Source organism: Nilaparvata lugens, chromosome 5, assembly GCF_014356525.2.
Source record: "Nilaparvata lugens isolate BPH chromosome 5, ASM1435652v1, whole genome shotgun sequence".
Classification (NCBI taxonomy): domain Eukaryota; kingdom Metazoa; phylum Arthropoda; class Insecta; order Hemiptera; family Delphacidae; genus Nilaparvata; species Nilaparvata lugens.
The window spans coordinates 76976779-76993994 of NC_052508.1; the positions used below are offsets into that span (position 1 = coordinate 76976779).

Below are 17216 nucleotides of genomic sequence, written 5' to 3' on the forward strand. Positions count from 1 at the left end.
ACACAAATGCGAATAAATAAATATAAAGTGATTGCATAAACTGATTGTATAGCGTGCGATTGGATGATATGATCAATGACGTCCAAGTCCTCCCATTCATAGCGTGTGTTATCGTAAACAATGGATCGCTCACTGGACTACCTTACCCTTGATCGCTCATTGGACGACACCGTGATGGTTATCATAAACATTAAATCGATTGACTTGGGAAAACTCTCAAAAGGCAACAATGAGAAAGTCACAATTTCAAATAATTTGGCAACACCGATGTTTGGACGGTTGAAACTTGTAATTACATGTTTCTACTTATTTCATTCGCAGATCCGATTGCACTTAAATAACGTTGACTGAATTTTGCCGCAATTTAGTAACATCATCATACTGTCGTTATTTTATAATGGCCCATCTGCATAAAAGACTGTTACATTTTAATCAAGATTAAACGCCACGATAACAATTCAATGAAGCCTTTCTTCTCAAAAAATCTTCTCTGATTGGTTCTCGTGGTATTTAATCATAATTAAAATTTAACAGCCGTTTGTGCCAAAGTCTCTTAATCACGGTTAACTTACTTGCCGACGGGAAGATCATGTTGAATTCTATTTCGAATTCTATTGAAGTGATAAGCTTCTCTACTGTATAAACTATAAACTGAAATGGAATATTCCAAAAAATTAAGTCATAATACTATTACCGTTTCAGCATTTTGACATGGAAACTAAAATTATGTTATTATGATCTTCCTAGTTATATGAATTCTAAACTCGATTATAATTCAACGATAATGCGTATTATATCAATTATTCACATATCAGACTGACTGGATATAAATTAGAGTATTTTTCAACTCCATAAATGCATTTGCATTCATCTGAATCTGAACTTGATCCATAAGAAACATGAAATAAGGTTCATCATATAATTTGATAAGTGATTATGTTAACAGGTAATCAAGTGAGACAACAGTTTTCTACAGAAATAAAATAAATCCAACAGTACATTTGATTCATACAGCTTCACTAGAGATGTAATGAAGACAATTTATTTCACAAGTGGTCCTACAATGATTGTCAGTCTGAGGATGAGGGTTCGACTCCCTTTTTGCTCGCATTTTCTCACAATCTTCACGTCACGAACAGATCTATTATTCTCCAACTGCAGACTACATTGAAGTTCTATGTATTCAGTCGAAATTATTAAATTTAGGCCTAGTCTCGAATAAGTCTTGGATGGAAATGAGAAATTCATCTACGAAGGAGGGAGCAAAGAAAAATCGAGTCCCTTGTGTCTCAAAATGCGATGGCGCTTGAGCGTTGCTCTCCGTTTCGCTTTGTAAGGACAGAGGAGACAGAGAAATTGCGGCTCCTTGCCACACACACGTGTCAAGTGCTCTCTCAAGCTTTTACGGCAGGAATAGACCTTTCCACACCTACAGCATTGGAGGTCAGTGTTCATGGTCGCTGTACAATCGTTCTCATGTTCCACATTGTTCACTGAAATTACTGAAAATGAAAATATATATTTAATCATTGATAATTACTGTAAAATACTCTTATTCATTTCATGAAAATAATTACATATTCTTGATGAGAGTTAGGCGTACCTACTAGAATTGGGTGAGCCTATTTGAATTGTCCAATCGAATTTCACTCATGAAAAATTTTAGAACAATTTTTTTACGAATTAGTCTAACGTTTAAAAATAACTCCAGACTGAAATAAGATTGAAAAATTATCCAGTACTAGTATTACTATATAGTATAGTTCATCTATCTTATTAGATTTGAAAAAATTATGTAGAAATTAAAAATCAAAGTACATTTTTTATTTTCATTTTATATGCCACGACATGTTTCGACTTATACAAGTAATGTTCTCCAAGTGAGTGAAAGAAATGAATGGAAAAAATTGAAAGATCTAATATAATAACTAGAAACATTTCAGCTAATTTTTGTAATAATTTTATCAACATTATATAAATCAAGCTGAAACCTGAAAACTCAGGTTCTGACATCAGATCTCAGCAAGGTCATACGATATTATTCTTGCCGATCAAAATAACAAATGAACAATTTTTTCACTCCAATACCGACATGCAGTCAATTAAAAAATGATCAACGATTACGAAAAAAGTAATGAAACTAGGTAAATGGGCAACGTAGTGGAATAGGTTGCAAAAACGTTCTCATTGAAAGTTCGAAATGAATACTCCAATGGTTCGGAACATACCTTAAAATGCAGGTCCACTCATCCCTCGTCGTGTCATTCTCCCATTTGCCACGTAAAAGACTGGAGCCTATAATAATTCATGATATACCCTACAGTAAGAAACATACACAATGACCATAGTGATTGTTATTACTCTGAATTATCACTCGGATCACAAACTTCTATACCAATATTCATTACTATGAAGAATCATTGAATATTTTAATATTGACTTCATAATAAGCCATGGATTATTATGGAAAATTAGGAGAAATGAATTTATAGATTAATACTACGTACATAAACTTATTTTCTTGAAAACACTCGGATCACTAACAAAGATCAATCCACGGATCTAAGATCAATGGAAAATTGAATCCTTTTAATCCAAGAACATTAGATGGATGTGAACTACCATGTAAAAATTTGATTGCAATTGGTCGGTTTAGTTATTAGCAGAGCTTAGTGGGAATGACATCCACCAATAAGAGTGAGGAGTGAGGAATGGGTGGTTCTTGAGCAGCTTGCTTGTTTCTGATTGGTCGATTGGTTTACACTTACACTAATAATATCAAAATGGAGACTCTGTCTATTTGATTATCTCCAACCACCAATGAAGGAAGACAAGGGTGTCTGCTGAACAGCTTGCTTGTTCCTGATTGGTCGATTTTTCAACTGACACTGAACACATCAAAATGGAGAATCATTCTACAAATAGTTAGCATCAAAGACTAGTTGAATTGTATTCAAATGTAAGTGTAGCTATGTAGTTAACTAAATTCACTCTCGACTCTCTTCTGTCCGGGCAATTTTTAGAAGGGCCTAATTATATGTAACGGAATTCATTCGTTTACATACTCTCTCCTGATTGGTTGACAGTTTGTAGAGTGACTAATTCTTAACTATTCCAGTATGTAGCATATCAATAAAAATATTCATAATCAAAACTTGACTTTTATTCATTTATAGATTATACTAATAAACATTATTAATTACATAACACTAATTCAAAATAGGTAACTTACTCAACAAAACAATTATTGGAAAGAAATTTTAATAACTATTTTCTCATAACTTTGCAGATATAATTGATATCTACGGATGATACATTATTTTCAAATATATTGTATTACAATTAATATTATTGGAAAATCGTAGATCTACTTTATAATTTTATTGGAATCTTGAGGAATGATTCTTATAAGCGTATATCCTAGATCAAAATATAATAAACTAATGGTATTTATTCTGAATCGGATGGACATAGAGGAGTAGTGGGGTGGGGATGCCGTGTTGTTACCGCATAAGCATAAATTATATTAACTTGTTACAACTATGACCGAGCGCTAAGCCGACTTACCGCTTCCGGTGACAATAATAATTATGATGTCAACCAATAATTATGTCAATAATTCGAGAAATAAAAAAAATCCAAGTATTCTTTTTTTAATTTTTCACATACATGTTTCAACATTAATGTCTTTTTCAAGTGAGTGAATAAAATAAATAAATGAAATTTAATAATACTATTATTGACTTCTTGTTCCTGATCATTATGCTTGTACAGTATATCCATAAATATGTTTTTTTTTAAACAAGGACAGTGAATGATCAGAAACATGGAATCAAGTCATAAATAGTATTTATTGAATGTTGTTTTTGTATTTTATTCACTCACTTGAAAATGACATTAATGTTGGAACATGTTGATAGTAGAAAATTAAAAAAAAGGTACTCAATTTTTTTATTTTCATTTCTTGATAATTAAGAGTAACCCTAACAAAAAATGGTAATAATGTCGATAGTTATGATGCCACTAATTCTAAGTCAACCTTGTATTGCATCATCCTTGTTATTAGCCTATTGTCTTAATTGATTGTACCTTAATCATCCCACTCCTACTCCAGTATGCAACTCCACTCCAATTGTAGTTGGAAGATCAAGCAATCATAATATTATAGATGAATTGACATTGATATAATGGAAATATATGCCTTTCTTTTTACACTTTAAAAACATTACAAGTGCTGGCTGCGAGCGAAGTTTCATTTATTCATTTATTAGGTTAGCACAAACAATACAATGATCGGAAAAGAAAAAGCAGGCTATTGTCCAAAACTTTCAATTTCCTAATTTAGTTTCAAATTGTCCAAATATTATACATAGGTTATGTCCATTTCAATTTTCTACACCAAATCACAATCTGAGAATATAGATAAGAATAAAACAAACAATTTTGAATTTGGATAGAAATAGTAAAATTTTCGTAAAAACATGAGGTTGAGGCAATAAGCGTGCACTCTCTTCCACTATTCTACAATGCCAAAAGTTTGACGTGAAACTGACTGCATATATTTATACTCCGTACAAAATTACTTCTGACTTGGAGGAATTTGCAGCGCAGTGAAATGGAGGGAGATCAGCCAATTACACTGATTGATAGTCATAGGTAGAGCCAATTTGTCGATCAGACTCAGTCGACTCGATGCTTTCAGACGGGAGTCTTCGTAAGTTTAACATGAGCGCTTGAATACTCACTCACTAGAAAAATTAGAGAACGCTGGCCGGTTCAGAACGGTAGAATCACTGCCGTTTTATCCCTACCGCTGTATGCCTTCTCTGCTGCGCATGTCCCTCCCAAGTAAAAAGTAATTTTGTAGGGAGTGTAGTGACAATATTATGATTCAGTGTTCATTATTGTAACTTCGAAAGAAATGAATGACTGTAGAACAGTCAACAGTTGCTGTTTCTATTGCAACCGGATCAACGCATCATCCCACCACCCCACTAGTTTAATTCTGATTTAATTGTAAATTTTCCTTGATTTCAATGTAACTTATCTGTTTTATTTGTTACTGTCTATTGTATTTGTTGTGCCTATGTAATATATTGTATGTTCATTCAATGTGAATTGTGACATGGCTATATGTATCTTCTATGTTCAACTGGATCATTAAAACTTGAAACACACCAACTTCAGTGCCGGTATGCCTTTCCACGCCAATTTAGAAGTAATGACAGTCAAAATTCACTGTAGATGATTTAACATGGAATGATAGATGAATTAATTTTTACACGTTAAAAGCATTACTCGAGGATTGTGAGCAAAGTTGAGGCAATAAGAGTGCGCTTCCACTCAACCCACAATCCTAACACTGCAGATAGCTAGGTTATTTCCGATATTGTTGCCGATGTTTCATAGCAATGTGTAAGCGCAAATTTCGATGCCGGGTGGCCCGATGCGTACAGAAGGGACAGGAGAACTGCGGCTCCTCCCCGCAAGCCATCCTGTGTTCTTTTTTTGCTGACGGGCGCTTAAATCGCTTGCCGCACTTATCACAGCTCAGGCGCATCGCTTCAGCGTCCACTTCATAGCCCACAAAGAAATTGGCTTCTTGCACTACTGTAACAAACACAAAAGTTATCAAGAGTTTGTTCAATCTATTACAGTATCAACATAATTTTGATACTATTATCAACATTGTTTTTCATAATATTCATAATCATTTTATGATCAAGTGTTTTTGTCTCTGTTAAATAAAAACGATTAAAAAAAATCACCATAAAATAATTACAAATAAAAACAATATAAAACTTTTAGTACACTTTTATAAAAACTTTCAAATATTTTAACGTCTTGTTTCGACCATAGTTAATTTTCAAGTTATGGACTTTTTAACTTGAAAATGACCATGGTCGAAACTAGTCGTTAAAATATTTGAAAGCTTTCAATGAAAGGGTACTAAAAGTTTTATATTGTTTTTTTTTTAATCAAGTAGCCACATAAGCGAAGTGATTTTTTAATAATTACAAATTATGAAATCATTATTATCTATTATGTCACTACCGACAAAAGAAACGAATATGCGCAATTGAGTATTTATGTCATTATGACTTTTCTGCCATTCTATTATAGCCTAGATAAAAAAATGTGATATTGATGGAACGTGGTCAGGAAACATGATTCCTTGTTGGAAAAGATGGAGATTTTTGACCACTATAAAAGATCTAATTTTCAGATTAGATAAAATAATAGAAAATGTATACTTCCTGAATGCCAGTGGTGCCCACCGGGGGGAGGGGTTTGGACGCAGACTTCGTCCCAGAAATTCTTGAGGAGGGGTGCTCAAAATTAGATCTTGATTTGGGGGGGACTCTGTGTATGCTTATTATAAAATGTGATATTTTTAATGGAATAAGCTAATTACTTATCATCAATGAGTTGACGCAATAGAAATCTGTAAACGAAAAAGTCTGGGAAATTGAAAATCGACTCCAGATATCCAAGTAATTGAATTGTCACAATCTAAAAGAAGTACAGTAGTGATAGCTTGGAGGAAGGGAACGATGATTTCTCTGCTAAGAGAAATCCTCTAAATTATTAGGAAACATATATTCATGATTATAATATTATTTACTGGTCGTAGTAACAATAGGCCTATTCCTCAAATTTAGCTAGTGTAAACGACCTACAACCGGTTGCACAAAAGCTATTTGAATTGTAATCTTGATCAAATGCCACGACAATCAATCAGAGAAGCCTTCTTTTCATAACAGTTTCTGATTGGTTCTTGAGGAGTTCAATCATGATGAAAATATAACAGGCTTTTGTACAACCGGGCCATGATAGTGTTTCTCAATTATTATAAGTTGTGGTTAATGATAGACCTATTGTTCCCTCCGGAACATATTAATTCATTTCAAAATACAATTTTAGAATGAGTTTATTTTGCTAATGCGAAGCCTTTTTGTGAGATGGGACTTTCAAGTTATGATTAATTGTTAAGGCGAAATCTTCTCGAATAAATGAGACGATTTGGATAGAGTTCAACACTCAAAATTTAGTTGGAGCTCTTATCCAATGGAAATTCATCAATGGGTTTGTGTAAAATTGAAATTCACATTGAATTTCCAGTTCTGTATTTTGTATGTATAGCGATAAAACGTCAACCCAGCTCGAGGCTATGTTTACGCAGATGATGTATAGTTATACTGCGTTTCCGATGGGCCCTGTAACCACAGAATTGACAGGAAAACATGGGATTTTCACTGCAATGCTCAGCATGCACCAGTGCGGTCTCCTCACTCTTAAAAGACTTTTCACATCTTGTACACTGATAAACGTTTCTTCTGGAACGCAAATTTGACTGACGTAGAATGGTCTCATTTGCAACACCTGTAACAATGCAATATTTATAATGCATTTCAAATAATGAATTCTCGAGCTTTGAATAGTGAGGGGATAAAGTTGTTATAAAGGACAGTCAGATAATAATAGGCTATTTGGAATATGAAATAAATGAGCATAATATAGGCCTACTATTAATATTATTAGACTTGTGATTTTTGGTTGTGTCAAGAGGGCTGTTATGGGAAGTATTTCTTCCTGGTGCCCTCATATTGTAATGTAAATAAATAAAAAAAGTTGAATTTTTGGATTTATTAAATAGTGAGGTAGTTGATATGATAGTTAGTAAAAATTGCATATATATGAATAATATTTGAAATTATATCAAATACTTCAGAGTATTCTTAGACATTGGATAAAAAAAACAAGAATTGCTGGGCAACCAATTATTGTGAATTCATGATGTTCAATATGAGAATATTGACATATTGAATATCAACATAAGATGCTAAATTCCTATATTGATAGACAAAGGGTGATAGGCAATTGATGATTCATTACTGAATAATGAAGTTTTCCATAAGTGAAATATATTCTCATTCGATTAAATTATTCCAATAGGTAAAGCGATTCTCTCAAAGATTTCCTTCTTATCGAAAATTCCTTCTTAATTAATTGGGATGATAATCATTCTCTGTTAATTATTATCAATTATATATTTCAGGAAAAAACTATTTCTCGATTATTCAATGGTTGTGACAACTTGAATAAAGTAGTCAGAATTGATTCTTGATTCACCATGATCAATCCCTATGAACCCAGCGTGTATCACAGTGATATTGGTCTAAAACCAAAACTATAAAATTTATTTTTCAATATTAATTTTCTAATATCAATTTGAATGAATTCTATTCTCTGTGAGAGTTGTACTTATTATGAAAATTGGACATACATGCATAGTTTTATTCAATACGGATGAAAATTATTCAACATAGCTAATATCACCATACATCTAGAATCAAATACTACAATGAAATTTGTGTAAGGACCGGTTTCCGAGCTCGGGATTTAGCTAAGTTCTAGAATTTAAACAGCTGGAGTTAGAAAATTAGCTTTTCGAAACAGGGCACTATGCCCGTAGTCAGAGTCACAGCCATGTTTAAATTCAATTTCGAAAAACTAGAGAATTGAACACAGAATAAAATAAAAAGAAAATAGTGTAAAGTTTTAGCTATATTATTTGAATTATTTAAGAATGTTCAATTTCGTCAAGGAAAAACGTTTCAAATTATAGAAATGAGAAAATGAAGATTGTCATGAAAACTGCGACTTTAGGCCCCCTTTCGGAAAGCCATTTTTCTGACTTCAGTTGTTTAAAGAAAATAACTTAGCTAAATCCTGAGCTCGGAAACCGGCCCTTAATCTACAAAACATTAGAATAATGAATTTGAATATTCTCTCAATTTATAAACTAAAGAATGAATCAGTATTTTTGTGACAGTTATCAAGTCATGTCATTCAATATTATTATTTGTGAGTGAATCAATGTAAAAATAAACATATGAATATAGTTATCTATTATAGTATCACCTCACAACACTCAAGTAAAAAAATTTTAAGAGAAATTGGGAAATTAATGGAATTCAGTGAAAAAGGAACGTAACTGCATCATGAGAAAAGTGTTTTATTTCTGTCAACATGAGTAAATAGTACAAAAGTATAATAGTGAATGGCCAAAAATGGTATAATAGAGCAAGTCTTTCTCGGTGGAATGATAACTTAGAATATTGAAAATGAACTTAAAATGTTGGCTTGTTATTAAATCATCATTATTCTATCCAGGTCTTGGCCCAAATATTCATTGGGGTGTCTCAACACAAGGTGCCTGCGCAGATTTTGAAACCACTTGACCTTGTAGGGACAAAATCGACACTGGAATTTGCAAGCCTGGCCGCAATCGCGTCTCATGTGAGTGTTCCTGTCCGCGCGGTTCTTGTACGATTTGTGACACTTTGGACAGATATGGCGTTGCTGTGTTGTTGTCATCAACTCACCTGCTAATCAGTCAAAAGGTCAAACAAGAGGCCAACAATAGTCCTCAGTAGCGGAACAAGCAAATAAAACTAGTGAGGAAGTTTTAAACAGGAAAATATAATGAATGGAAGGTCAACTGACTTACGAAGGAAGAGAAGGAGAAAAGAAGTAACGTAATGTTACGTTACACTTCAGAATTTTCGAGAGGATTGCTCACCATTATTTCAAACTAAATGATTCAGTTATAACGATCGATTTATGTTGATAGTGTATCTCTCTCTATTCGTCTAATGTATTATGCCATATAAAATATAATATATATAATATATATATATATATATATATATATTGTGGTGCGTTTTTTAACGGCTTCACACATGTAGAGTGAATCTTGTACTGAGTCAATGGTGTAGCGGCTATAAATTTTGTAATTGCGTGTGTGGACGCTGAGTGTACACCAGACTGATTGATTCACTACAAGATTCAATACAATTGTCGGAATCGCGGGAGGCCTAAACGCTCGCTCACCCTTGATTCTTCTAATGACAAATTGTATTGTGATGAAATTTTTATAAGTAGTGTAGCGATCGCTAAACACTGAATACGGATACCTTAAAATTATTACCTGTGAAGAATGAGCATACAAAATCATACAGGTCGAGCAAAAATCCCGATGTAGATAATTTACGGGACTGCGTCTCTAATAAGTTCTGAAGGATTAAAATACGGTATTTGGACCAAATATCGTTCAGAATATACTTCGAGAACAGAGTCTTGTCGGGTTTTAAGCTCTATTGTAGGAATTTATATGATCTATGGCTGCCACTGCTGTACAATTGATGTGTTCGCTCCTAAGTCGAGGTAGGTAACAGATAAAAGCTGATATATGAGCAGGTAAGGACAAAGAATAAATATCTTGATCTGACCCCACTCGCTACATCCACTTAGACCTGTTCCAATATCCAGCTTAATTCAATTATTCTAATGATCGTATTCGATCGGTTCTTGATAATATAGCACATATCAGACACAATAATTGACAGGCTTAAGAAATAATCGAACTCAGAAAGCGAATTAACAAAACTGAAATATATTACAATAAAATATGCAATCATACAGTGCAGATTCAGAATTTGATTTACAGGTTGATAATAATTTAGCATTAACAGAATAGTTAAAAAATTTCTTGTGCTTGCATGATACCATGCGTGATTCAACAGAATTTTACAATTGATAAAGTTTAACAGTTTTGAAAAAAAATAGTGAGAAAAAATGAATTATAAAATATTTTAAAATTGCTCGGGGTCGTGGTTCAGGCAGCGGAGGATAGTTAATCAACTACAAATTCTTATAAATTAAATATGAGTAAATTCTAGATTCTTAAATGCTAAAGCGCTTGTCGGCGTGGCCAATAATTTAACGAAGAAAAATTTATGTTTTTCTGCACTGAAATATTTTCGAAGCGTAGATTGGGGCCCCTTATGACTTATAACTCACGTGAAATTCCTTGGTAGTCGTGGTTTTCTTCTTTAGATCAAAAATCGTTTGATCGGCGGCAATCCAGGCTTCGGTTTCAGCACGTGGGGAATTTTAATTTAAATATCTCCTTCACCGAATTAATTAAGGGATAATTTACTTTAAGCTTTTAAATTTATCGATTGATGAAAACAGAAATTTACGAATAACAAATAAATTGGCCTAAAGATATCGGCTCACAAATAGAACATTTAAAATCGAACAAGAAATTTTCACAAATAGGTCTTTGGTAACTATAAAAAGAGATCTGCACGGTGAGGATTTCAAAAGGGAAGTGCTGCTCTTTTCTCTAAGCTTTTAGGCTAGACCTTGCTTCTCAGAATCTCAATGTAATAATTTGCATAAAAATTTGCCATTGGTAGAACGCTTGTGACGTAAACATGACGTCAGTGGCAAGTAGTAGAATACAATTCCTTTAATTACAATAATAATTTAATTTATGTAATTCTTAAAACTGCTTAATCTTCTAGACATAGTTCCTCTCATACAATGTACATGTGCTAGCGTAAATGATAAGGCAGGGTTGGTGTCTGATAATAGATTAACATGTGTTGCTTTCAAACGATCACCTTCTTGGTGCTATTTCTATGCACTATGATTGGCTTAGGCTGGCCAAAGAGATTTAATTACCATGTGGTTCAGTTGAATTAAATCGTTAAGGAATTAATACTCTTGTACAATTTTTATTAGGTTTGAGATTATTATAATTAATTTCTGCCATTTTATCAATAATATAATTTCATGCTATGACCTATTTAGTTACAATAAGACCTGACGTATAATATAATTTCTTAAATAATAAATAATTTCAACAATAATACATACATTTTATTTTTTATTTTGAAATTCTTGATCCTTTATTGATAGTTTTATAATTTTTAGGAATGATATTTTACTTTGCATGAAAACCGGCATGACATTTGACAATGCTTTGAATCAGTCAGCTGCGTTCGAACTGTTTTAAAAACATCTGATCGATGGTAAACAAAGTGTAACCTCAAAATCAGTGAGCGATTCATAAACAATTTGTGTTTTATTTTGTAACATCTTAAATCTGGGTAGATGAAAAGCCCTAACAGAAATAGTAATAGGTCTAAAAATAAAGTAATTGGCTAATATCGCCAAGCAGATAATAATCAAGATAAGATAGCATCAGCTTGTTCTGGCTAAATGGTACAAGAACTTAAAAAGGATTTGAAGGAAGTTTATTACTCATAAATAGATTATTTATAAAATATTTGAAGATTGAGGTTAGGTAGATGTATTCACAGATCGGTGACCTAGAGATCGATCAAACCGAAGAACGTAGAATCTGACCAAAACCCCTTGGCAGAGCTTTATTGCATTCGGATGGTGTGCAATGTGAAAAAACACCCGTCCACGTGGCTAATTATTAGTTAGCATGGAATTAATATTAATATATAGAATATTAACCAGCATGCAAAGAGCATAAATAAAAACCAAATAAAAATAATTTAATGTATTCAGGAAATAAGAGTTACCAGGCGCATGAATACCTAATAAATTTGCATGCACCAATAGTAAAACGGCAGTTAATAGGCGGCAACTGTAGGCCAATTCAAAAATATTATATATATTTATATAAGTGTAGTAGATTTTGTGTAAAAATTTGTGTAATCTATGTTATCAATATGGCTCGAATGCAAAGAAATTATTAATCATATAATCTAAGCAATATTTTGGCATTCTTTGTAAGATCTATTTGAATTTAATGGCGGAGGATTGAGATATTTAAATTTTATGCTAATTTGAAAGTCGGAAGGAGAATCTGTAAAACTTGAGAAGGAAGAACCAGCACTCGCCAGCCAGATGCCACCATAAGAGGACCCCAAATATTTTAGAGCGAAGTACCTTATTAATAATTTTGTAAAAATTTAAAGTTAAAGTAAATTATTAAATTTCTTAAAAGACTTCGTGATGCTATTGTGAAGCAGAAGTCATTTTTCATTTTTTATTAAATTATAACCCCTTGGAGGAGACGATTCCGGCTACCATATTCCCGGACCACATGGAGTTGGATCGACATCGGCGGCTTACAAGAAGATTTTCGACACGTGAGTGATTTAAATTTGAATTTAGTGATGGGCGCCCTAGTGCTTCGAAATAATCTGATGATCAAAGCTAGCTCGCCGAAAGGGTTATTATAAATTAAGAAATTAATAAGAGTAATACTTGCGCAAGTAAAAATTAGTATTAAAGGTATCTAATTGAAAGAAAAATATATAGATCAATATTTTAGAAATTTCTATTTAATCAAAGAAGTACGAAATCTAGGCTATCAAACGTATGCATACAATATTTAATTTTTGCAATACAATTTGCGATAATTTATCATAGTTCTAATTCACTAGATGAATGGCTCTACCTATTCCGTCAGGTGCCGGATCTTACACCCTGAGATAAAAATATATATTCGATACAAATAAATCTACTAAATACTAGAGATTTTAATATATAGATATATTTGGATTATTAGTGGCTAATTTATCAAGCTGATCTTAGAGCACATATTTATGATTGAATTATCCAAGCCGACAAGTATTAGCAAGTACATGTCACAGCTACATGCCAAAGAATGCATATGATTTCAAGATAAAGGCACATGGTAATGATTCGTGCCATAAATCTAGAATATAAAGTTAGCCTGTGATATTTTTATTGATTTCAAATATTGTTCTATTTTTATATTATATTTTTTATCGCTCTATATATATTTTTTGCCTCGACTGATCTTTGCATTATTTGTATAATATATGTGTAAAATTTTCATGGTGTGCAATTTATTTTATATTCCTCATCTCTATAGTATAAGTATCATTTATATATATATATTTATTATTATTGAATTACAAGAGTTATTGGAGAAGCCCATATCTAGGCCTATCAAGATTTTTTAAGACTGAATACTATTAGAAAACCACGCCCTAATTATATTTTATAAGCCTAAACTGCTATTACTTTCTAGTCAAAAATATATTAGGCGTTTAAGCCAGTTGGAAAATAAGTCGCAGCCTGTAAACTAGCCAAAAATAAATCAACAAAACATTGAGGGCGCTAGAGCATTGTAAAAAACTTAAGTATAAATACCTGGTTGTAAGAGTATCCAAACACTTTACACATCACTGTTCACTGTAAGTCCCGGTTGTGTCTCTTTTTTAAGCATTTTCGCTTATCATTTTTATCACTGTTTAATTAGCATTTATCACATTTGACATAATGAATCACACTCCCGCAAACTCTGAAGTTTCATATATGTACGGCGGTTGCACAGATCCCACTTTGTCGACTCCGAGCACATCAAACCCCACCACGGTAGATGCCAATACGCCACGAGAAAGGGAACCAGGAAGCGTCGGGTCGATAATTTTCGATCCACCAGGTCTGCAACCTCTATCCTCCACGCGAATCGACGCCGCTGACACACCATTGAATCAACGGATAGTAGAGATCAATTTTGAAGGGGGCGAGGAGCAGTCTGCAGAACCCGCATCGCCGGAGGCCGAGTCACACCTGGGCAAACAAAGTATATTTTCAATCACAGAATTAGATCCGCTTCAAAAGGTACTAATGGAACAAACTAGTAGCACTTTCAACATTATGTTACAAAAAACAATGGATAGTATGATGCAGGAGATTAAAAAGAGATTGCTACAGTAAAGGAGGAAAATAAACAAACAGTGGAACAGGGTATGAAAGAGACCACAGGCGCTATAAAATCAGTAGAACAACGGTTGGATAATATTGAAACTAAAGTAGAGAGTCATAGGGAAGAGTTAAAAGCAATGATAACCCTGCAAAAAGAAAGTCAGGATAAAGTTACGGCAGGATTATCGGAAAGGTTAGATACGGTTACATGTGAACTCAATGAAAGGATAGACAACTTAAATACACAAATCACTACACCTATTCAGGATATAACAAAAACATTAAGGCCGATTGCCACCAAGAAATCCACAAACAAATTACCGTTGCCAATCAAAACTTAACAACTACAGTTGACAAAAATATTAGCAATATTAAAGAAATACAAAACAAACAGATTAATATGTCCACAAAAATGAACCAACTGCAAGGTAGCATCAATCAAAACACTGAACCTGTAAAGCTTTAAATGGAACTCTACTAATTCAGAAATCCACTCTGACTCAACTAAATCAAGAAATAAACGCAAATAAAATTACACATAATAGTCAATGGCAGATCACACAGGAAAAAATAATAGCATTGGAAAATCATATTCAACAACAACCTCAAGGAATTCAAACAGACAACCTCAACGTACATAGTATATTACAAGGACTAGGAAAATTTGATAACACTGATCGCCATTTGCAACCTCAACCATTCATTGATCAGATAAAATTAGTACAAACTCTTGCACCTACCTCTTGGAATTTTTGGCGTCTCCGTTTGACTAATTATTGATTGGCGAACCCCTGATGTTTTTTCGGAGTAGAGCCCATGAATTCACATCATTGGATGAGTTTGTCGCTGTCTTCCTGGAACAGTATTGGAGCAGAAGTAAACAGTTGGACGTGCTAGCAGACATCATATCATGCGATTTCAACCCTAACTTAGACGGTGCATGTACCACTTTCGTCACTGCCATACAGTTTAAAAATTCTCAACTGAGCGAGCCCATTAATGAATCGGCGTTAGCAAGCATTATTTTAAAGAAGCTACCGTATCAAGTTAGAATGGCACTCGCCACACAACCCATTACTGATTGTAAGCAGCTGATTAACCATTTATATGGCATACAGTCTGCAATGGCAATATCAACCCACCGCTCAGACCAGAGATACGCATCAAATCAGCATAATTCAAAATTTAATCCGCATAACAGCCAAAATTATGAACCGGTATCATATGATCGCTACCGATCTGCTCCCCAATTTGAACGCCGCTATGAGCTGTAAAGGTATCAAATTTGGGTAGATAAAAAGCCCTAACAGAAATAATAATAGGTCTAAAAATAAAGTAATTGGCTAATATCGCCAAGCAGATAATAATCAAGATAAGATAGCATCAGCTTGTTCTGGCTAAATGGTACAAGAACTTAAAAAGGATTTGAAGAAAGTTTACTACTCATAAATATATTATTTATAAAATATTTGAAGATTGAGGTTAGATAGATGTATTCACAGATCGGTGACCTAGAGATCGATCAAACCGAAGAACGTAGAATCTGACCAAAACCCCTTGGCAGAGCTTTATTGCAATCAGACGTGTGCAATGTGAGAAAACACCCTTCCACGTGGCTAATTATTAGTTAGCATGGAATTAATATTAATGTATATAATATTAACTAGCATGCAAAGAGCATAAATAAAAAACCAAATAAAAATAATTTAATGTATTCAGGAAATAAGAGTTACCAGGCGCATGAATACCTAATAAAATTTGCATGCACCAATAGTAAAACGGCAGTTAATAGGCGGCAACTGTAGGCCGATTCAAAAATATTTATATATATTTATATAATTGTAGTAGATTTTGTGTAAAAATTTGTGTAATCTATGTTATCAATATGGCTCGAATACAAAGAAATTATTAATCCTATAATCTAAGCGATATCTTGGCATTTTTTGTAAGATCTATTTGAATTTAATGGCGGAGGATTGAGATATTTAAATTTTATGCTAATTTGAAAGTCGGAAAGAGGATCTGTAAAACTTGAGAAGGAAGAACCAGCACTCGCCAGCCAACTCGCCAGCCAGATGCCACCATAAGAGGACCCCAAATATTTTAGAGCGAAGTACCTTATTAATAATTTTGTAAAAATTAAAGTTAAAGTAATTATTAAATTTCTTAAAAGACTTCGTGATGCTATTGTGAAGCAGAAGTCATTTTTCATTTTTATTAAATTTATAAACCCCTGGAGGAGACGATTCCAGCTACCATATTCCCGGACCGCATGGAGTTGGATCGACATCGGCGGCTTACAAGAAGATTTTCGACACGTGAGTGATTTAAATTTGAATTTAGTGATGGGCGCCCTAGTGCTTCGAAATAATCTGATGATCAAAGCTAGCTCGCCGAAAGGGTTATAATAAATTAAGAAATTAATAAGATTAATACTTGCGCAAGTAATAATTAGTATTAAAGGTATTTAATTGAAAGAAAAATATATAGATCAATATTTTAGAAATTTCTATTTAATCAAAGAAGTACGAAATCTAGGCTATCAAACGTATGCATACAATATTTAATTTTGCAATACAATTTGCGATAATTATCATAGTTCTAATTCACTAAATGAATGGCTCTACCTATTCCGTCAGGTGCCG

The 17216-nt window shown here is 33.2% G+C and overlaps 1 protein-coding gene across 1 annotated transcript in view; it reads right to left on the bottom strand.

Moving 5' to 3' along the window:
• Nucleotides 1–5377: 5377 nt before the first annotated feature.
• Nucleotides 5378–17216, bottom strand: part of LOC111045272 (RNA-directed DNA polymerase from mobile element jockey) — a 21512-nt gene continuing 9673 nt past the window's right edge. Inside the window, exon 4 of the mRNA XM_039429621.1 lies at nt 5378–5610. Coding sequence (XP_039285555.1) covers nt 5378–5610 — 233 coding nt within the window. The remainder of the gene's footprint in view (nt 5611–17216) is intronic.